The 22,903-nt window shown below is 45.2% G+C and overlaps 1 protein-coding gene across 2 annotated transcripts in view; it reads right to left on the bottom strand.

Annotated features, from left to right (window-relative positions):
* The window catches only part of tenm1 (teneurin transmembrane protein 1), a 208,638-nt gene that overhangs the window by 104,172 nt on the left and 81,563 nt on the right, over positions 1 to 22,903 (bottom strand). For both annotated transcript variants that reach the window (XM_030101866.1, XM_030101865.1), the window contains exon 6: positions 10,075 to 10,248. In XM_030101866.1, the coding sequence (XP_029957726.1) occupies positions 10,075 to 10,248 (174 nt within the window). The remainder of the gene's footprint in view (positions 1 to 10,074; positions 10,249 to 22,903) is intronic.

Below are 22,903 nucleotides of genomic sequence, written 5' to 3' on the forward strand. Positions count from 1 at the left end.
GGGATGGATGTCCCGAGGAAGGCAGTCTTTTATTCAGCACTAGATGAATAGGACATGAATAGGGCATGGCAGTTGGCAGAACACTGGCAGGCAGGCAGGCGAGCGGGCGGGCCGGCGAGCAGGCTGACTGGCAGGCCGGCGGGCGGATGAGCAGGCAGGTCCTTCTGATGCTAATTACTGTATCGCGCCTCTCCGGGTCTGATGCAACAAGGGGACAGAATGCTGCGCTCGGGTCAGCCGGAGAGATGGGCGGCGGGACGGGAGACACGGGGGACGGAGGGGAGGTGCGGAAAGATGAAATGAGGGACGGATGGGGCGGAAGGGGGGGTGAAGAGAGGACCATGCCCAAAGAGGAGGCGGCGATGGTGCATGGTTTCAGCTGCTGATGCAAGAAAGAAGAAAAACCCTGCTTGCATCTCTTCTTTCTGTCTCAGCAGTGAGGAATAATGCTGCAGATCCAGTAAAAAGGAGGTGGGATCGAGGCATTTCGGGAGCCCCGCGGAAACCAGGCGGTTCGCACGGTGACTGAGGCTCCTCCGGGCCTCCCGAGCTGCTCAGATTACTGCTGTCAATCAATGAGTTCCACCCCTGCACCTCCGCACAAAAAAAACCCCAGACCACGCTTTGAAAGTATCTTTCAAAAGAGCAAGTCTCTGTTTACTCCTACTTGGCTGGCAAAAGCAACACAAGCTTAAACAAGACAATATGAGAGCGGGAAAGGTAAAAATTCCTTCACACCTTGCTGTCGCGCAGCAGTAATAAGGCAACTGCGGCTCCGGATTCACACATGCTATCGGTAATGGCGAAGCAAGAGCAAAAATAAATAAATAAATAAAAAAATAAATAAGTGGCCTCGCATATAAATCTCCTCTTGTGCTTTTCATCATTAGTTGGCAGTAAAGTTGTAAGCAAAGGAGAGAAAAAGTATTAAGGTTTATTTCAGAAGTGTTGGGCTCGTTCAAAGGGTGGTGATGAAAGTGTTGCAGAAGCTGCTTCATGTCTCCCATCAAGCACAACGTGGCCTTGATGGAAATGATAAATCGTTAGTGGGCAGGTCCGCCAAAACCAACACGCTGTACGTCGTAATAATGATGCTGCCTCAGCCAATTATAGTGGTGGTGCGGCATGGTGTAACGAATGCCCTCATTGACACTGCTCACCCACAATATGCAAAAACACATGTACACACTGCAGCATTTTCTGCTAAATTAGCCCTTGAAAGGTTCTCGGGCCGCAGGACATCTGGATGAGGATGCTTTCTACATCTGAACTCTTCACCTCGTCCGCTTCTAATGACCAGATAACACCTCCGTATTGTCAGCCTTCATTCGCCTCACAGAGCGAGAGTTTGTCTCTCTGACGCATGTGTGTCCGTGTTTTATGTGGGTCTAACAGGTTTGTGTGTGTGTGTGTGTGTGTGATTGACTGTGCCAGGCCAATAAAGCAGAGGGACTACATTAGGACTCGGGACACAAGGTCTAATTAATTTCTCTTGCCTACGGGTTATTCAGGTAAAACAATTACACCTGTAATCTATTTTCAAAGGAACTAAACTGTCTTTGCAATTAATGTTATTATCCCTCAGATTCTAATGAAGCTGAGAAAAGAGTAGGAGAGCAGCCGGGGTCTCGGTGATGGGACATGTCTGAAGGGACCGGAGCTGCACGTGTGTGTGTGTGTGTCTGTATGGGTGTGTGTGTGGGAGGGTCGATACCTGAGCGCAGGCCCGTCCGTGAATCCCGCACATATTGGTGCAGACAGCATTAATAGTGTTCCGAATGCGAGGGAGATTGAGTTTTGCCGCAGGATGAATAAAAATATCACAATGGGCAAGGTCTCTATAATTACTTGGATTCAATTAAGGGCCTTTTGAGCAGGTGGCTTAATAAGCTTTCAGCCTCCTCTCTCCACCGCGCAGCCTAATGAGTGTCAGTCAGAGTCAGGAGAAGATAATGCTCGTGGCCTCGGGGCCTTCCATTACTCTCTCGCCGCCGCCCTCCGCCGTCGGGCCCCCCGGGCTACGTCTGTGACAGACACCTCCACCTGTTCACAACCTTGTTCAATTCACGCCACTTCCACTGTTACACATGTAAGATGTATAAGATGTTGACGTGGGCGAAGCACTGGTGGAATGAAGAGGCATGAAGGGAATGAGCCAGAGATTTCATTTCTGTGTTTCCACCAGTTTATGAATTATTATTCTCGGACTTTTTCATTGGAAACATTTTTCAAATACAGAACTTTCAGAAAAAAAAAAAATATAGAAAAGTGATATTCTGGAATCCATTGAAAAAGCCACAAAAATATCTCGGTTCTGCCTGAATGTGTAAAATTGAATATTTTTCTAATTATCCTTTAAACATCTTTTAATATCACCTTGAAAATAGACTTATTCAGGGAAATTTCACACCAATATTTGGAGCCGCTATAACGGTGCGCCAAAGAAATATCTGCAATTTCACAGGAAGGCTTTCGGAGGCTTGGAGTCAGAACCCCCAAATATGAGTCTAATACAGTGTTTCACTCAGTAGGTTTTGCTTCATCTTGTGAGTCCGCAGTTACTTCTTGGTCGTTTCTCTTGCAAAACAAATCTTAATGTGGATTACTGGCAAAATAAAAAACTAAAGGCTGTGCAACACTGACAATAGCGAACATGACCCACAATATTTCATTATTTCAAGGATGCGTACAGTGATTAAAGGGCAGTAATGTTTATTTATTGTTGTGTGCAAACTTCTTTATTTGGGTGTACCAATAAATCTCTAAGAAGTCTACCAGAGATTTGACACAGTCTGATACATATAATTTCATAGTTAACAAAGGCGTCATCTTGATTATTGCCACAAGTGCTTTAGGTTTTTATCACTATTTACTGTAGATTTAAATGAAAAGCTTTCCTGATGTGATATACCGCGGGTACTATTACCTGTTTTTCCAGCAGAGAGAGTGTGTATCAGCCAATAACATCATAATTTTGGTCATTCTGAATGTAAAAAAGTCAATAGTGTCATAAATTGCAATTAAAAAAAGTAAAAGGCTTTTTGTAATCACGATTGAGACCGACTGCTGCATAGTATGCATCCTCAACGAGCGCACAAAACATGCCAAAGAAGCTTTGATTTCCAATGAACACATCACTATCTATGATTTATTATACTATTAGCTACAGCTATTACGTTTTAGGTTTTTTTGGGGTGCTAGATTAATCCTGTAAGATCTTACATATTGGGCTAAATGTTATTAGAATGATAGCTTTAATGTCTTATTGCATTATTGGCAAGTTAACACATTATTGACTTCACTGCATTGAAAACAGACAAAATTGTTCCACTGTTGGCTGTTACAGGTGTTATAACACCGCGATGACTTGAAATTGTGAGCATATATATGATTCTTTGTGTATTTAAGAGATTATGGAGATGAATTCAGGGATCCACAGTGGTGGCGTCTCCAAACCTGTCAACTTCTAATCCAAAATCCAGCCTTTCTGACCTCTATGATGTAGTGTGAACTAAAGAAAGGAAATGTTAAAAGAAAAAAGCCATGATTGAAAGGGACAAAGGCAAACACATTATTCTAACCAACGGTGTGTTTTTTCATGAGTAATATTATCAGAGATCCAGTCAGAGTACTGATTTTATCAGTTTCCTCCTGGTTGTCTTGATGGGGACGCGTGCAGAGTGAGTGGCAGCTGAGTCAGATACAGATGTGAGGCTGATGTGACGGGCGGTCTGACATGTGGCGGGCTTTCCTGATGGCGACAAGGTCAGAGACGCTCACTCTCAGTGTGATCTCTTCCTCTGTGTGTGTGTGTCTGATTCACAAACACACTGGTTTCATTCATCTGTCCACCCCGGTTCGTGTGTGTGTGTGTGTGTGCGCGCGCACAGTCATTTTATGTAAGTATTTACATCCTGGGAAATAGTGAGGGCAGCTGAACTAATTTGCTTTGCTTGATATTGCGTATCTGGCAATGCAGAGACATCTTACAGCTCCAGATAAAACTATAAAGCGTAAATGCTTTTGGAGCTCTTCCTCTGTACCAAAGTGACATTTATTTACGTATTAGAATATCATTACTGATTCGCTGGAGTGTAAATACCATTTCAGTGTTGAATGACATCAAGGTGGAGCTATTTTTAACTGCACAACATTTACAGATCTTAAATCCATCAAACTGAAACAATCCTAGCTTTCAAAGCATCAGTTGGAGAAATGACTACTGTCTGTCTGTGATACTAAAACGTGCACTAGATTAGCAGAAGAGTATAAAATGGAAACCTCAAGCCAGGCACTGACACCAAAATCCTGTTTAACCCCTTTGGGGCTCACTGCGGCCAAAGAGTATTTTTCCATTAAAGGGAGACTGCAGTTTGTTTACCAAGAAGATAAAATTGACTTTCATTTTTTTTTTTTTATTTGTTGGCTTTGATGTCAGAGCCCAAGATATCAATCTACTACTCTCAAATGTCAAGAGTGAGTACCTCAAAGCCCCCCCGCTCTTGTTGAAACGTGTCTTCTCCACTGTACGGACCGGCAGAGGCTGCAAATTAAGTTTAATTCCTCCAATTTATATTTGGAGATGTTTTGAATCCCAGACAGAGTGACAGACAGATGTGCTGCCACTGTTAGGCTTTCTCAACTTGAAGCACCCAGGCGGCGGCGAGCGGGGGGGAGACGACTCACTAAATGATCTATACTCGCTCTGCATGTGTATCTGTGTGTATGTGGGTGTGTGTGTGCATGTGTTACATCCTGAGACTGTATCCCAGCGTGAGAAAATCAATGAGACCAGTGTAACAGGGACCAGTCCATCAGCATTTGCACACATGCACAGGCACGCACACACCCCGGTCTCTTCTCTCCCACACACACACACACAGATACACACACACACACTGAGCTCATCCTCCCTCTCCTCCACTCTCTCTGCACGCAGTCTAGAATATTGATGTGCTCTTTAAGAGCCCTCCTCTCTGTCTGTGTCACATTCCATCCATCCACACACCATTTCCAACCACACCGCCGGATCGGGCGAAAACAGTTCAGAACCAGCTCCACCTTCGTACGGCGGTTTACACAATCATCTCATGGGGCTCAGATGGCGTGGCACCAGCTCCACGTTTCATCATCCGTGCATTATAATGAGGCAGCGCGGCGCTCCACTGTATGTCAGTTTGGATCATTTCATATCATTAATGTATCCGCAGTTCCACGTTGAGCCAAACATTATTTTCAAACTGTGATGTACTTCATTAAGGCAGGGAATCCACTGGTAGAAACTCTCTTTCCTGGTTGCTTCAGCTTTCATCCTCACCAGAGGAATTTCTGTGTGTGTGTGTGTGTGTGTGTGTGTGTGGCCACGTCTCTTATGCATGCCTGTCAGATAAAGAAATAAGGAAAAAAAAAATAAATAAAAAGCATGCACGCACACCGACATCACACTGCAGGCCGAGGTTGATTATCGCGGGGTGAGTGGCAATTAATGTAGCGCTAATTGGAGACGCTTTTATGTGTGGAGGACTTGGAAGGGCTGCTGGTGATCTCGGGAAGCTGCAGGAGAGATAGCGCGAGGAACATAAAACGCAGCACGCGCGGGCTTGACGAGACACTAGCCATACGCACATGACACAACATGTCAATTAGCATCAGGCGCGCTGCTACGGGCTGCCTCGGAAGGTGGATTAGGATTCTGCGGCTCTCCGATTGTGATTTGGGCAAGGAGCCAACAAATCAAACGGAGAGCCTATCTCTGGGAGGGCCTATCTGTTATGGCATTGAAGTTGACATAAAAACAACAAGACTAAAAATACCTGAACGAGAAATACAGGAAGATTACTACCTTCCAATCATTCTGCCAGGCTTGTTTCATCTCTCCCTACTGTGTCATCAGTTTATATCAAAACAAGCCGAAACTGATAACTATCCTCCAATCAGTCTCCTCGGCTATCTTCATGCTCCCACTGTTATGTTGTTGCTTGTATTGATAGTGGCGCATCAAGTGGAAAACTATTTATTCCAAAGTAAAACACGACCGCGCACGTCTTAGTTTTGTAGACAGAAGTTATGAAAATCGCTTGGAAGATATTTAAAGAAAAATCTGCCTTTAATGTTAGCAATTTCTCTTAGCTTGTGTTTCTCTCTGGTGCAACCATCAATCATGCCCCCCTCCCCCCTCCTCCCCTCACTCTCACCACTCTCCTCCCGCTCCACACAGTTTTTATCCCCTTCCTATTCCCCGCAGCCCCCCTCGCCATCCTTTGCGGTGTAATCTAGGGGATTGTGTGGTCTCTTGGTGTGAGAGGTGATGGGTACAGCAGGATGAGCGTGATAATCTGCCACACTGGATTACAGCCTAATCTCTAATCTCTCTGGCCCTCCTCTGCCCGGGGACCACCTCCACCGTGCCAATTTTATTAATCTGAGCCCCCTCCATCAACGGCTTAGCTTTGCCCATTTTGATTTCCAGGCTTTCATCAGGCGCACGCGGCAGTCGGAGCTGAAACAATGGATCGGCGTGACGCAACAGTCAGGAGTGAATTCCGTGACCCTCCCCTGCTCTATTGGAGGATTTAGCTACCGATGAGAGTGTTAATCCTCACAATGTGAGGATTCATCAGGAATAGTTGCTTTAGGGACGTCCCAGGTTGCCTGAATTGCAGCGGGTTGCAGTTTGGCTCCAACGTTTCGCCCCACTATAAGTGCTGAACATGTGCTCCGCCATCATCCGACGTAATATCCATCAGAGTCAGCCCGAGCATGAAGGTGGCTGTGTCCTGTCTGACTTCATGACCTGAAACACTCGCAATTAATGTCCCATATCATGGGGTTAAATTGGTGTTAGTAATTCCTGCAGCTAGTTGAGAGATGGCGGAGCGGGAAAAGGCTATTCCAGTCACGTATCGGCTAAGAGGGAACATGATTAACCAATTACCTAGCCTTTCTAATAAATGAGTAATCAGCTGAAGGCTGATCTCCGGACTGATGTCTCTGTGTTGCGTTGGATCATTCATTGCGCTCCGACTTTTAGCGTAATCAAAATTCACGACAGTGGATATAAGTTGAAACTAAACATGTACCTGAATGTTTAAATTTATTGTAATATGTACCATTCTAAAAGTTTGTGTTCTGCCCCCATTTTTTTGCATTAATTTCGCTTAAAAAAAAAAAAAAAAGATCCACATCTGGACGTGTGGGGTCAAAGCTCTAATCTCTTCAGAGGTACACTGTTTTTGTTCAGCGCACAATGCGTTGCTTCCTGAGTTTTAATTTGAAAGAAATGAACGGATGCCACATTAAAATGCCACATCTCACCTTTAATTTGTGTCAGACCTCATTACTGAAGGAGCCGCATGAGATAAAGCCCTTTTACTGCATTTTTTCACAATTTTCAAGGACCAAAAGTAATTGGATATGTGGCAAATGAATGTTTCCTTGGCTGATGATGGTCATTTTAACAGAGCGATACACAAAAGAGCTCAGATGTGCCTGAGAGATGACTGCATGCTGCCACAATATTGAGGTGGAGTAGCCTGTTATTGTGAGGCACATGAGAAGAAAAGAGGATCTAGAGGTATAAAAAGGTCTTATTAAACCCTCGGCTCAAAAAAGCAGAAGCACAGACCAAATGCTTTAATGTTAAAAAGAAAAGGAAAAGTAGACAAAAAGCATAAACCTCAGGAACGACCAAAAAATAATTTGCAGATTGAAGAAAGACTCTCTCATTACTGGATTTAACGAACATTTTAGCTCTTTGGATGGAAAATCTCCTTCCATCTCATTACTCACAAAGCACTTGAAGATTTGTGTGTGTTTGTGTGTTTGTGTGTGTGTGTGTGTGTGTGTGTGTGTGTGTGTGTGTGTGTGTGTGTGTGTGTGTGTGTGTGTGTAATGGCTAATGCAGCTGGTTGCAGCTGTCTCTTAACTGCCTATTTTCTTGTTCCAAAATTCAACAACAATCTCTTTTAGCATTTACAAACTGACTTACGTGACCTGGAACGACTCGGTTCGTTCACACAGAGCAAGCAGAGCCATTAGGCTGAACTAAACTAAAGTAAACTTCACTAATCTTGCTTTATTATTCCCTTTGGGGTTTTTTTTTCCTTCCTGGACCCATTCTATTCCTAGGATGTGGCACTGCAACCAGATTACGGTGCTCATGGGAGCCGATGGGGGTCAAAGGTCCTGCTCCCTAAGCCAATGGTGGCAGCTGCCAATTGGCTTTGGAGTTGATTCTATAAAAGCTGAGATTTTAAAATGTCTGAATTATTTTAGTTAACGTAGCACAGAAGTTTAGTGGAGCTCAAAAGTTCTTGGGTGCCGTGCGGACAATAACCGGCAATCAGTGAAGGTCACCGTGACGACCAACTAAAAGTCGGCCGAGGTCAGGCTGAAAGTTACAGCTATTCACCGTTACTCTTCACTCCTGTAGAATTTCTCTTTTTACTTTGGAATGGCAATATGAAGTAAAAAGCAGCCAACACACCCGGAGGTCTTCTATAGAGACTTGAGCTTGTGGTTGCTGAACCTGGAGACCTCACCTGTCCACCACAGCGTTACAGACTCGCTCACATTTACACCCACCGCCACCTTCAGGTCAGCGTTTTTTAATGTTTCTGGACAGAGAGACGCTCTCTTTATGAGGTGCTAACCAATTCACCACTGCCAGCCGACAGATAAAAGGGAATGAAGTGGAACTCTTTCAGCTCCTGGTGTTCAAAGTGTGGCGGGAACCTCCAGAGGATTTTGGAGGGTTTGCGCAGAAACAAGAAGAATAAGAAATAACTATAATCATATGGTTATCTAACATGAGATAAACTTGGGGGGGGAAATGCATGACTTTCTAATATCAACACCGAGACAAGAGACTGTCTTCAGGCCAATCTTTTCCTTTTCTTTCAGTTCAGAAAATGCATTTATGAAAACTTTTTACTCAGTCGCTCACAAGTCATTACAGCTTGCACGCTAGACTTTGCTCCAGACGTCCTTCTGGGAACTGAATTCAAGCCCCCAACAGTTAACATTTTGAATTAACCCTGTGGAAAGCCACGGGGGACTTTACAAGACCTATTCCAATCAAATGGAAATGTTTTTCTTTCTCTCTTTATTCTTTTTTCCTCTCCGTGTCACAGGTCACGAGGTTGCAGTTTCTAAAGTGCTCTTGTTCTCAGATTATAGGTTAACACTAAAAGAGGTTTTAACGCCAACAGGTGGACACCTTTCACTGCTGATGTTTAGTTGCCGGTCTGAAACTTAACATTTCAAGACTTTGCTGGAATTCCCTTGGTCTGGATTAAGTAGAAAACACAATTTGGAATTAATTGCTCCATATTGTCCTAATTGCAAAGATGTGATGGGCCCAGATGTTTTGGGAAGAAGCTAAAGAAGCTGTAGTGAAGAAAACATTTCTTTAGCCAGCTAGCAGGATTAATACCAGATTTATAATGAGTCCAGAGCGTTTTTGTTTCAGAAAGGTTTTGAGCTTACATTGCAATGAAACCAATTAAAACCCTGAAAATGATGTAGTTTTCATGTTTGGCCACTAGTAGGTGATGTTGTTTGTTTTTGTAATGAAATCACAAACATGCGAAAACTAAGGAGGAGGGCAGCGGCAGCATTTCTGAAAAGTTGTGTTTTTCCACTGGAGCGTTTTTCAAAAGTAACGTTTTCAGTGACACTGAGCACCATTTTCATGTAACTAGACCCTCAAAACACGATGGAAGTTTTCCATTTTCACCTGAAAGCCTTGAGTAAAACCGAGCTAATCCAGCCATTAGCAACAGGGACACTGTATGACAGGAAGTGTTCATCAAAGCTCTGAATATGAATGAGAGGATGGGGGGTGGAGTGCAGGGTTTTGATGGACGGGTGGTGTTTTATGTCCTCTGACAGGGACTCAAACCTCTGCTCCAGGACTCTTCACATGTGCTCTTTAATATTCACAGACTCTCCAAACGGCTGTATTACATTTGTTTTGTTGTTACTCGGGGGGGACGCCCCGTTGATAGCCGAGCGCGGAACATCTGTCATGGCCGCTGCGTCGCGCCCGCGCGCCGCGCCCGCGCGCCGCCTCACCTCTGTCGCCGGCGTGTGTGCTGTCGGGGTTGAGCGTGTCCAGCAGGTGGATGGAGCTCGTGGGTCTGGCTTTGCCGCGGTCCTCCTGCTGATGGTCCGCCGAGCTCAGGCCGTTCTCGTACAGCTGGCTCTCGCCGTGCCGCAGATGCCAGGTCAGACCTAACAGGTGGACCGCTGCGCGCACGCACACACACACACACACACACACACACACACACGCACACGCACACACACAGTGACAGCCAAAGGAAGAAGAAAAGGTGGGGGGAGAAAAAAAAGATCATTATTCAAGACGTGCAGAGGGGTGTGTCTGAATCTTCTTTACTGCCCATCTTGGAGCACTCACTGTCTTTATGTGCTTATTAGCAGCGGACAATTAGCAAATACACAGAGAACATGCTCACCGACTAACTGCACCTCTCGCACACACGCGGCGTGCGCACGTATATGTGTGCAGAACGTGGCAAAGGTGGGCAATTAAGGCAGATCTTCAGAGCCGGAGCCCAGGGCTGGTATTAAAGCGCTAACACAGTCTTTTATGCATGACTAATGATGCTTTGAAAGCTGCTGCTGATTCACAATCCATATGGGCCTTTTAAACAACAAAGGGTATGGGAGGATACTGGATCACCACTCCCACTCATAAAAATGTTTACTAGGACAACAATCTGACACGCTGTTATATAAAAACAACTAACACCTGCCCATTAAGAAAATTAATTAGCGTCTTGCAAGAGTGTCGGCGAAGTGTTCAATAAAACATTCACCTCGCTCCGACCAATCATCAGGTCCCATTCATGAAGACTGTAGTTTTCAAATCTGAAAAGGTTTTCTTTTTTTTTTTTTTGTCTTTGCTGATAGGGAGAACAAAGCCAATGAAATAAATCATTGCATTTTCTTCTCCTCTGACACATTTGGAACATCAAACAAAGGCAAAGACTCAAATCAGAAAGTTGCTGCGCGCTGGTGGCAGTCAGAGGACGGCTGCTGCATGCAGATCAAGGTAGGGAACTTCTAACGACTTCAAACATCTTCACTGTCTGTCCTCTGTCTGCTGATTGCCGACACCCAGAAAAAAGCACTTGACACCAGCCTGTGAGCGCCGGCACAAAATGGCTGCTTAGAAAAAAACAAATCCACGATTATGCGACACAATTCACACAGGTACGGCTCGTACCTGCAGTTTCCACGTACTGCACACACACTCACTCACCCATGACCGATCCCCGGCTGATAAGGAATACCTAATTAAAACCCAGGGTAGTTCAAAGCCATCATTTCTTTCCATTACAGAGGCACATTAATTAAAAAAAAAAAAAAAAAGCAAAAATAAGTATTTTCTGTAAAAAAAATACTGCAAATCTGTGATGAGTTGTGAGAGTTGAAACCAGCATGGTCCCATGCGCCACTCCGGCATGTGTGAAGGAACGAGGGGGGATCATACGTTTCAGCTTCCGCCCGGCCACTGTTGGTTTAGCTATCTACTCAAGCACAATATGAGCTCTTCAAAGCAGAACACTGACGATTACTGGGGCCATGAGGGAGACGTCATGCATCATTTAGCTCGCTCTAATTGAACTGTCAGCCTGTGACGAGACCAGACGTGGACACGCACAGATTCTTCACATCACTGTGAGTACAAGTCGCTCCTTTTAAAATATTGACCTACTCCACTCTCTCGGCACTGAGGTCTTCCAATTTGGGAGAAATATGAAAAAAAAAAAAAAAAAAGTTTCATTTTTTTTTCTTTTTTTTTTTTTCCGGGGGATTTTTCTCATTACCGCAGTGCTGTGAAATTAGTTGTGATGACTCAGTCAGATGCTGAAAATAAAGAAATAAAGTATGACAAACAGTGGCTCCAATGATCTGCGTTGTACATTTAATTTCATGGGTTTAGTTTCCGGCTAAATCCTCTCTGCTTGCCGGGCGCCGTGCGCACCGCGGCTCTCCGACACAGCGGGAGACACAAAACAAACCAGTCAGAAGAAACTGGCGGAGACAAAACACACATGACGAAACTCACTGATGAAGCCCAGACATTAAAAGATCCGACGACTATTTCAGCGACTTGAGCTTCAACCCGCGGCTTATTGTTAACTCCCTCCTATTAAAAAACATGAAATATAGTATTGCACCTACAAATGTAGGCTTGTATTCATCATCACTGTTTGTACTGCATTATATTTGGCAGTGGAGTGGAACAACCTATCATGGATTCATAAATTAGTCTGTAAGAGTGCTCAGTGAAGGATGACAAGTTATTCCCAAACTGATACATTCAGTTTCTCCGCCGCTCAATCTCGGCTTCTCCAATCTCTCCTCACTTCCTCTTATGTGAATTGCTTTTTCTTGCTCTCCTTGTTCTCCGACGTTCACCCCCCCCCCCCCCCCCCCCCCATGTTGGCCACTCCAGTAGTGACTGTGCAGAGACAGTCCTCAGTCCTCAGCAGCTCTCCTACCTTCTCCTCCTCACCACTCCATCCCTCCTCAGAGGACCCTCACACCCTACTTCTCTCGCTCCCGCTCATCAGCCCCTCTCGCCCCCCACCCTCCCCCTCCTCGCTCCCACTCTCTTGTTTTATGGCTGTTGACCTTTTGCTACGACACTCAGCATGGAGACACACACTCGCGCACACACACACACACACACACACACACACACACACAAGGACCTGGGATGGTGATGAGGAGACTCGTGCATACGCTCTCGTCCGATATCCTAACACCGTGTTTCTGACTCGACCGGCTTAATTCTTGGTTTTTAGGAAGAGAGCGCTTGCAGAGAGCTCAATACCGGCTTCGTGTTTGCGTCTGCAAATGAAGAATTATGCCTTTCAGATGAACCAACAACTGAAAGTCTCATTCTGGCTTGCTTTCGGGTGGCTGGCGGCTGAAGTGCTTTCGAAGCTCGGACGGCCATGAAGCTCTGCCGGCTGAATCAGTTTAGAAAAAAAAAAAAAAAAAAAGAAAGAAAGAAAGAAAGAAAAAGCTGAGCAATCGCTGGATGAAGGCTCATTCTTGACCTTGGAAATGTTATTTTGACAAAACAATTCTGTCTCAAGGACCTGTTTCTAGTATTTTCAGATTGGCAGAAGGAGCCCTCTCAGTTGTCATAGGGATGTGCTCTTGTCCTGAGGTATACGTTCGTCATAAGCTCCCATAAAACCTTGAAGGTGGATTGAATTGCCAAACAAACATCTCTGTCTGTACGTACATTTCGCATAATGCAGGGAAAAATATGTTTGTAAAATGATTTCTGGACATAACAAGGTCCTTTCCGGATGTACTTGTCAAAACATTTATGATGTTAAGGCACTACGGCCCTGAGCTCAGACGTCACGTTACTGTAAGAACGTTCAGTTTCTTACATTTCGGTCAACCTGCTTGTCAGTCACAATTGTTTAATGTCTTGCTGCATCACTTTAGAAGGAGTTCTCATTAAAAAAAGGAAGGAATGTCCACAATCACTGAGGTGAAGATTGGGGCAATAAGAAAATGCCGACATATTAGCATCTATTTAAGCTGCACACATGGATTTGGCAAAAATTCAACATGTTGTAGGAGGAATGCATTTAAAGCTCAAGAACAATCAAATACAGTACGAAATAATACCTAGTCTCCTCTACCAGTGAAAACTAATATTTTTACCTCTGCCAAGGAGGTTATGTAATCACGTCGGTTTGTTGGTTGGTTGGTTTGTTAGCAACATTACGTAAAAAGTTATGGATGGACGGATTGCAATGAAACTTTGTGGAAAGGTGGGTCTTGGGCTAACTTAGAATCCATTAAATTTCGGTGATGATCCGGATCACTGTCTGGATCCAGGAATTTTTTAAAGGATTTTTTATCATTGAGAGATAGGGAGTCTTTCACATAGTTGGGCAGGCCCGCCGACAGGGGGCGACAAACGCCTGGTTCACACAGGACGCGCCGCGCACGCCGTGGAGCGCCAGTTGTAAAGCTGGACAGAGGAGGTGACACCAGACAGGAAGTCGGGAACGGAAAATACGAGAGAATCCGGTCAATTTTCAAATCAAAATAAAGTAAAATAACATCAATTATGTTGCTTTTCGGTTTTCCTTTTCAGATAAACACACACACACACACACACACACACAGAGGCAGAGAGGGCGAGAGAGATAGGCGCCGCATGCCGCAGCACTCCGCTCCGATCACACCCCCGATCACAATGTTTGATTATATATGGTGTTCTTATTGTTGTTGGTGACTGATTTGAGCTGTGGCGGAGGTCTGCGCTCTCTGAGTGCCAATTTCTAGTCTATGCATGAATTAATAATTTTTTGCAACAAACTGATTATGTGTGCATCGTTTATGTTAGCTGTCCGATTGTGGAGGGTGTGTGTGTGTGTGTGTGTGTGTGTGTGTGTGTGTGTGTGTGTGTGTGTGTGTGTGTGTGTGTGTGTGTGTGTGCGGGGGGTGGAGAGTTGGGTCATTCTCAAATTCTCAACTCATCTCTCTTCACCAGCGACTGTCATCTGTGCTGCTTTTTTAATGTGTGTGTGTGTGGAAACCAGCAAAGCCTGAGTAAGAATAGATCAAATACAGTCATAACACATAAAACAGTCAATTAGAATCTATGATACTTAATACAAGTCTTGGATTTCAGGCAATAGTGTTGCTGTATCTACTTTCCGCAGTAATGTGCCGCATGTGCAGTTTGTAGCAAAGGTTACTATTTCACCAAACGCCTGTTTACCGGAGGACGAGCGGTTGTTCTGTGAGCAACATGAAATAAAGATGTCTGACAGTAACAAATTAGCACTGATGATTTCACACTCAAGTTCGGGAAACAGTTTGTAACTAGTAACTAATAAATGTAATCAAGCAATAATTTTGGGGAACAAATGCAGAACACTGCTAAATTAAAAGCCATGCAAGCATTTCAGTGTGTTTCGCTGTCACCTTTGCAGGAAGTTTTTTTTTTCTTATTTAAAGAGAGAAAATGACGTGTTTGAACTTTTGATGAGGAGCAATTTGTTCCGATCTGCGGCCACATTAGCACTGGATCGTACGCTGGAAACAACGCGCCTCAGGAGGCACTGCAGAGTGATAAATATAAGCTGTGTGCCAGTCTTTTTCCTCAGTTTTCTTTAAGTAGCACTCGTCTCTGCTTTCTAGTAGATTAAGACTGAAAACAAGGAACTAAGGTGACTCTACTCAGAGGTAAATGAGTATGTCAACCAGAGACTCTTTAGTCAGGTAAGAAAGGTTTTAATCTATTTGTCTTGACAGGAGAGTTCAAATGTTCATTCACTCTTGAAAGGAGGGCGAAGGGAGTTTACGGCCAGCGCCGGTCCCCGGGAGAAATTAAAATGCGCTGTGACTCCGACGGCATACGGTTTGCGTCTGCGCCACACGTGGAGCAGGACAACCTGCGTCTCTAAGTAATATTCATGGCATCGCTTGAAAAATATTTAAATGCCACTCGACAAAAATACACTTCCTCCCATTTCTCAAATCTGCTGCCCGCCAGATCTGACACATCTCTCATCCGTTCGTGTGGACACATATCGTACGTACACACTCGCACGGAAACACACTTAGACACAGCGTGCAGCCAGTTATGCGAGCAGCATGTGCTCAGCGTGAACCTTCACTCTCGCTCTCTTTTTCTCCCGCTTGTCTATCCATCTCTCCTCCGGTGTCCGTCTTTCCGGCTTGCAAAAAGCGCGCACGAGCCCGTCTCCCGTCGGAGAGTGACTCGGAGTGAGTCCAGTCATTATAACCGGAGAAGGAGAAGCGGCGGCGGCGGCGGCGGCGGCGCAGTGGCAACAATGAGCAGCAGTAGTGCGGTGAGCTAACAGGCCGAGGCCCTCGCGCGCATGAATCATTGATCAGCGTGACAGCGAGATGACTGCCAGAGGTAATAGGACGGCGCCGCTGTGAGGGGGTGCAGCACTGTACCCTGGCTGTCGGCTTCCCCGCCGAGATGTGTGCTGAGGATGAGGCGGGCTGAGGGGAAGAGCGCGGGGCGCGGGGAGAGACGGAGGCGCTTCACTATTAAAAGAGAAGAGGTGCTTGATGTGGCTTTTTTTTTTCTCTCCCTTCCTCACGTTAACTTAAACTGCCGTGGAGAGAAATGAGAGGGAACATAAGATTCTGAGCTGCGGGGAATTTGTGAATAAAGTTAGCGAGGCCGCTGTGATAACAGCCCCTCCATTACGGCCTTTGTACATTAACAGCTGGGACGCGCAGACGTACAGATAGGCATATCTTTATCACAACTGCATTTAATGACAAATCTGAAGCAATGGATTCCCCCGGCCGCTCGGCGCAGACGGGCAGGTTTTCAGGAGGAGCGGGTAGCCGCGGCGATAATGCTAGCCCGCTGCTGGTGTTGTTGCTATTATTGTTGTCAGGCATGTGTGTCTCTCAAGATTAGATAGAAATGATTGTGGGCTCCAGTGATGATTAGATTTCACACTTGTGATGGGAGAAAGGGTGGGAGATGGGGAGGATTGTGTGTGTGTGTGTGTGTGTGCGTGCGACGGAGTGTGTGTATTAATCCCGGCGTTACACGGTGTGTAGTTATCTGGTATTTGTAGCAATCCCGGTCCGGGCTGCGGGGCACAATGGGCGAGATTGACTGAATATACACTCCTATTGATAAGCATTATGGCCAAGGTAGCACTGCAGTCAGTTAAAAATGATTTATCAATACTCTCACAAGCAGCAGGAACACACTCCAGCCCGACTGCCAAGTTCTTCTCGCTCAGCGACAGAGCTAACCGCCAACTATATTCTGTCTGACAACCAAAGACTACAGCTGGCTCTGCCCGGCAGCGAGCACTTTCAAGAGCATCAGTCATTCGATTTAGTGTGTGCTTTAGCATGTACAGTAAAGGCAATCGCTCATCCCAGTTCTGCATGGCTGTGTCAGCCTCTAGCTAAGCTAAAACTTCTGAGGGATGGGTGAAAGAGAGGCAGAAAGAGAAGGGGGGGGGGGGGGGGGTAGGAAGGGTGTGCAGGGGGGGTAAGAAAGTAGAGAGAGACAAATGGGGAAAACAAGTGTGAAGGAGACTGAAGGAGAGGGACTTCAGAGCCAATAAAACAAATCTGTGTCTAAGTCAACGTTGGAGCGGAGGCCGGGCGCCCGGGGGTCCGCCTGCCCTCCCGCCTCTTTCGCCTGTCGACCCCTGCGTCACTCCGACAGACAAGAGGTGCTAAAGTGTTTTTCTTTCTCCCCTCCACCAACTCCTCGAAAGCTACTAATACCACTGTCATGACTGCTTAAGTGTGTGTGTTTTGTGCTCGTCTGCTGACATTTCCCTCCCCTCCCCGGCTGGTTTTAAACCTCGGGACTCATCGCCAGTTTGACCTTGCTAATCTGGAATAGGGGAAGTCTTGTTTGGATAACGGGATAAAACGTCGCAAAAAAGAAGGATAAAGGCAGAGCGGAGGTGGCGACACACTTCTCACGTCGCCAATGATGAGATTTGCTGTGTATCCCGGTGTTTATTTACCAGTAAAAAGTCGCTGTCACAGTTATCTAGTTAGTCACGGCAGCGGCGGCGCACCACGTCCGACAGATCACAGCTTCCTGCTTCGCGCATTTTCTCTGTTGTTCTCTCGTTCGCCATTCACGCCTCCTCTCTCTTTCTGTCAGAGTTCCCCCTCTTCCTCTGCCTCTGTCTGTCTCCCACTTGCTTGTCTTACTGATCTGGTCCCTTTCTGAAAGCTGAGTCATGTTGCCAGGGACAGAATAGTGTTAAATGAGCAGAAGATTGGCGCCATGTTACATTTCCCTCCGGCAGCCGCCATCCAGCTCCGCTGAGAGCTGAAACATCGCAGACAGCCGCATACAGCTCAATCTCTGCAGGTTTGTGCACGACTGTGTTACTTGCCTGTGTGTGTGTGTGTGTGTGTGTACAAGAGAGTGCAATATGGAGAGGATGAAAAAAGGAAAAAAAAACCCAAAAACAACAGTGTGTGTGTAAATTGCAATGCACCACCGTGTGTGTGTGCGCGTGCACGTTCCTGCCAGTGAACTATTGGAGCTATTGAGGCTATTTTATTGCAGCCTCTCTGACCTTCTGGAGACATTTCACCAAAGGGCTCGCTCGCCATTCAGAGCTTTCTGACCACAGTCTGTCTCGCCATTTAAAGCAATTTTACCAAAGGCTTCTCTGGCTGTTAGGGCAGTTTTAGCAAAGGCCAGCGGGTTTCTCAGAGCTGCATCAGACGACCAAAATAGAGGGCTGAAAACAAAGAGAAACTGGACCAATCAATACCAGCCCCAATGAGGCATGAAGCAGCTGGCTGAGAGAAGCCGGGATCGGGGAGCACCGACACACACTGCAACGGCCGCCACATACACACATTTTACACACATCTGGGCTTAACAAGCAAGAGTATTTAAGGCTGGCGTTCTTTCTTTGTTTTGTTTTTTTCTCGTGTTTTATTTTTTGTTTTTTAACTACAGAAATGCTGCTCGCAGCAGTACAGGTTCAGCCAAGTTTAAGTAAAATCATTATTTTCCTGCAACGAAGCAGGATTAGGCATCACAGTTTGTGATCAAGCATAGAAAATAATTGGGATGAATGCAACCTCAAAACTAGCTCTGGACATGTATGCATCATTCACTAATTCGAGAAAATCCAATAAGGCGATCAAGGCGAGAATCAACGCGTACGGACACACGATCTATCAAAGTGCTTCAATCATGCAACGGAATAAACACAAGAAGGATAGTCGGTGTAGAACAATGCAGCCCGACTGTACTGCGATGGAGTCAGAGTGTGTGACAGCGGGTTTTTGTGTCCAGCTGAACCGTGCTGAGCCAGAGCACTCCTAATAGAAAGGTTTCTAGTTCCCAGGCACTACTGGAAACAAGTTGTAGCAGCCAATCTTACCCACTCAGCAATGCTGAGTAGATAATTGGTTGCCGGTTGCCCTCCTTGACAGTGCTGCACAATGAAGAGGATCGCCACTGATCCCAGACAAACAGGCGACCACCTGTTCAAAAACTTTCCTTTGGGGAGAGGTAACATTTCATTAGGGCTCTGCCGACTCAGCACCTCAACAGCTTTATCCCGACAGCCATCGCCCGACTGGGCTGACCCTCTGACATTACCTCTGTACATAATCTCTGGCCTCCTGCCCACCACCTGCCATCAGAACAGACTGCAATCCCCATTACGCAGACTGCTCACTCTCATGGGGTTATTATTGCTATACAATGCCGGTACGAGATAATGAATGCACTATAGCGCTGGCCGCATTGTTATGGGCATAATATTTACCATTAGGACTGCTTCCACAAATGTGAAGTCATCATTCAGTCCACTTTTGTCCTTTATAACACCTACAGGCAACTTCAGGAGCTTATATCCCTGAAGCTTTAAAAAACTTTTAAAGCACTTTTCTTTTTTTCCCCCCCCCTTCGCAGCGGCTTAGTGCAGCCAACTAAAAGTACAGTGGAGTAGGCCGTGCAATGGCTTGCAGATTGTGCTGTGTGATTGCACACAAGCTGTACTTCAGACTGAATAAAAGAAGCAGATCTTCAACAGAGTGAATCAGCACATTTGAGTCTCTCCAATGTGGACCTGGGCTCGCCTTCCATATTTGTCTTGTCTTCACTTCCCAATGGATTCATTCAAAGCTTCGCCGTCCTTTTTGTGTCGGTACGCCGAAGAACCAGGCCAAGGAGTTTCTCTCTCTCCAGCCTCCATATGAACGGTGTTAGCTTCACGCGTCGTTGCCGAGCCGGTCCTTGAACACTCTCAGCGAAGCTTTCTGCCAAGCATCTCTGCATAAGGCCTTAGAATCATGACTTCCTTAATGACAGCCACTCTCGCTAATGCACCCATGAATTGTTCTGTTCATAACAATCACCGACATAATCAGTCCTGGTGGGTTGGTAATAAGAGAGATTGACCTTGGTTGTGCTACCAGCAAAAACGGCCTGAAAGCAGAGGACGCTGGGATTTCGTTTCTTCCCCCCAAAGGTTTACACACAACTGAGAATGCTTTTGCAAGATTTTATTAAACTGTGATGAATTATGTGGGAGCCTGAAGCTCCGGTATTAGAAAGTGGGGGGGAAAAAAAGCAGCTGCCTACTCGGGTGTGCACACCAGTCCTGGTATAAAACCAAGGCACCTGAAACGATGATTCTGAGGCCTTGTTAATAAAACGTCTGTATAAAAACCTTCCGCTGCTTGAAAAGTCCACTTTTCACTATTTTACAACCATGTCTAATGCAGGAAGCGCGCTTAAGGTCAACTACCTTGTCAAAACATTGACAGCCTCACCCGAAGAGAAGAGGTCAGGCAGCTCATAAAGACGATGTGGTGGAAGTAAAAAACAAAAACAAACAATCTAAATTGGAGCGGTAGACGGATGTTCTGGTCTGCAGCGGTGAGAACGTACCTGCCAAAACACTGGAAGACGTTTGGTCTCGTACAGAAGATAGGCAACAGAGACAACATCTTTGATTTGGGCTTAAAATTTTTCGATTGTCTGTTAGAAAGTGTGAAAGTTTCGAAGGCAGCCGACATCGCAGCTGTGAGCTGCAGCCGCTAACAACCAATAAAAATGAGCTGACGATCAAAGTGACACCGGCGCTGCACCGGATCAATAGCAGAGGAGGTGAAAAACAAGACCACATCCGCGTTCTCCATCCCACGACAACACTTCGGTTCTCTGTACGATCTGTGGATTTAGTTGCACAGATGACCAACAGCATAACGCCGATGTTCTGCACCGAAGCACGCTGTCGAGGTCGAGAGCCGTCAAACTCCCCGTCATGCCAAAGATTATGAAATCCATGTTTCATAACATATCAGTAACAACGGTGAAATCGGTCCGTAGGAGCCTTGAGAGAACATTCACAGCAGTGCTGAAGTCCGGCTCAAGGATGTGGCGGTGAAGCCACTCAGGCGAACCCACAGCCGAAAGCAGAAACGCCACACTCCACCGCCAGACTTTCAGCAGTTAGTCCCTTCATTCAACCAACGCCTCAGCAATTAATCTGAGAACTTTCTGAGCGAGCGTCAGTCGCCGTCTCCGGGTTCTTTCATCAGCAGCAGCTCTTTAGTTCACATAACAGCCGCTGCTTATAAGCCGACAGCCTCGTTCAGTCTATCGACCTCCGCGCAGTCCGGAGCATAAATAAGCTGCGTTTGTGTGAAGCGAACGTGCAAATTGAAGCAGCGATTGCTGGCCGCAACTCTTCCCCTCCTCAGGCCTCACAGTAAAACTTTCCAAAGAGCCGGCCCAACATTTATCGCTAACTCAGTGCTAGCCGGTTATGCTTTTCCTACGAAACCTTGTGTACATAGAGTTCAACGGCTGCATTTGAGATGATTATCCAATAGAAGCACAGTTATACCTCATTAATCAGTTTGTGAAATATGGATGTTGAAGTACGACAGATTCATATCGTGCCTTCTCAGTTTTTACGCCTGAACAAGACGCATTTCTGAGCATTTCATCCTCAAATCAACAGGTCTGGTCACAGATGAATTTCAACTTATTTAGATGATTCATTAATACACTTCCTCAACAGGTTCTGGTTCCATGTTTTGATAAAATACGGTTGGTTCGTTTGTTTTCGTTAATCTTACATGATTGTGTAATTCCTCCATAAAATATCTGAAATTCTTTGGTGGATTTAACAAAATGACAAGTACAGCGTAACAACTGGAGCCTTGCTTGATTAAAAAGAAAAAAAAAATACTGCCCTGAATAACATTTTGCCCAGAAAATAAAGCTTCAATTTTATTTCTACATTTTAACAAACAACCTGCAGATAGCAGACTGTCTATTCTGATATCTTTGGAGTTATATACTTTTTTTGTTGGTTTTGTTTTGTTTTAGGCGTTTCTACTCATATGACTTGTATTAAGATGTGATATTTTATATAACAAAATCAAGTTGTAAATCCCACCTGGAACCTTTATGTCACTTTATGATGACAGTATTTACTGTACCTTTGAACAAAAACTCCATCATTTTATTTATATGATGAGCATCGCTAATACAATGTTGGCTAAAAACAAAAAAGAAAACAAAAAAAAGATATTTGTATGGATATATAAGCGTCTCAATCACCAGTGGGACTAACACTATGTGTTTTTTTTTTTTTTTTTCCTCTTCGTGATGCATTTTTTTCACAGACGTGTCTTAAACTGGGAACTGGTATTTGTTTTAAAAATGTTCTCTCTTTAAAGACTTTGTAATTGACTGATAACTTACACAATATTTTTGCATATTGTAATATTAAGGTTTCCTGTGTGAGACTAAAATATAGCATCGCTAACTGACTAGCAAATTGTTGCCATACTCAGTCATTTAGTGCTGGATGTGTGAGAAACTTTGAGCCTTCTTCTTTTCTAACTGAAGCTATTAATAAGCTATAAATCGGAAACGCAGGGCTACATTCCGAGGCTCTTGTCACCACTTTCCCTCATTTGTAAGAATAGATATTCCTTAACTGTCTTTCTGGGCCCTTTTTTTCACATCAAGCACGTTAAATATTATCATAAATCTTTTGTCGTCTGCGCAACGTGGCTAATGATCAAAGACGGGATTTATAATCCATCACTGTCAATAGCCAGTCGCTGCACTTTGTTTGGCTCACATCAGCTGGGAGGCAGTGACAGCAGGTTGCAGCGGAAAGTCGGGCGTTTACGCCGTAACCTCCTCAGCGACTGTCAGAAAGTGACAGCGCAGGCGGCAGCTGAAAGAGTGAAAAATGATTTTGTTTCCCCCGTCATGTTACGCGTGCCGTCTGTGGTCACGCATTCTGACTCGCTCAGGAGCGACAACAACAACAGCTGATAGCATATTTCACATTATTTGGTAATG

This window comes from Salarias fasciatus, chromosome 2, assembly GCF_902148845.1.
Source record: "Salarias fasciatus chromosome 2, fSalaFa1.1, whole genome shotgun sequence".
In the NCBI taxonomy this organism is placed as follows: domain Eukaryota; kingdom Metazoa; phylum Chordata; class Actinopteri; order Blenniiformes; family Blenniidae; genus Salarias; species Salarias fasciatus.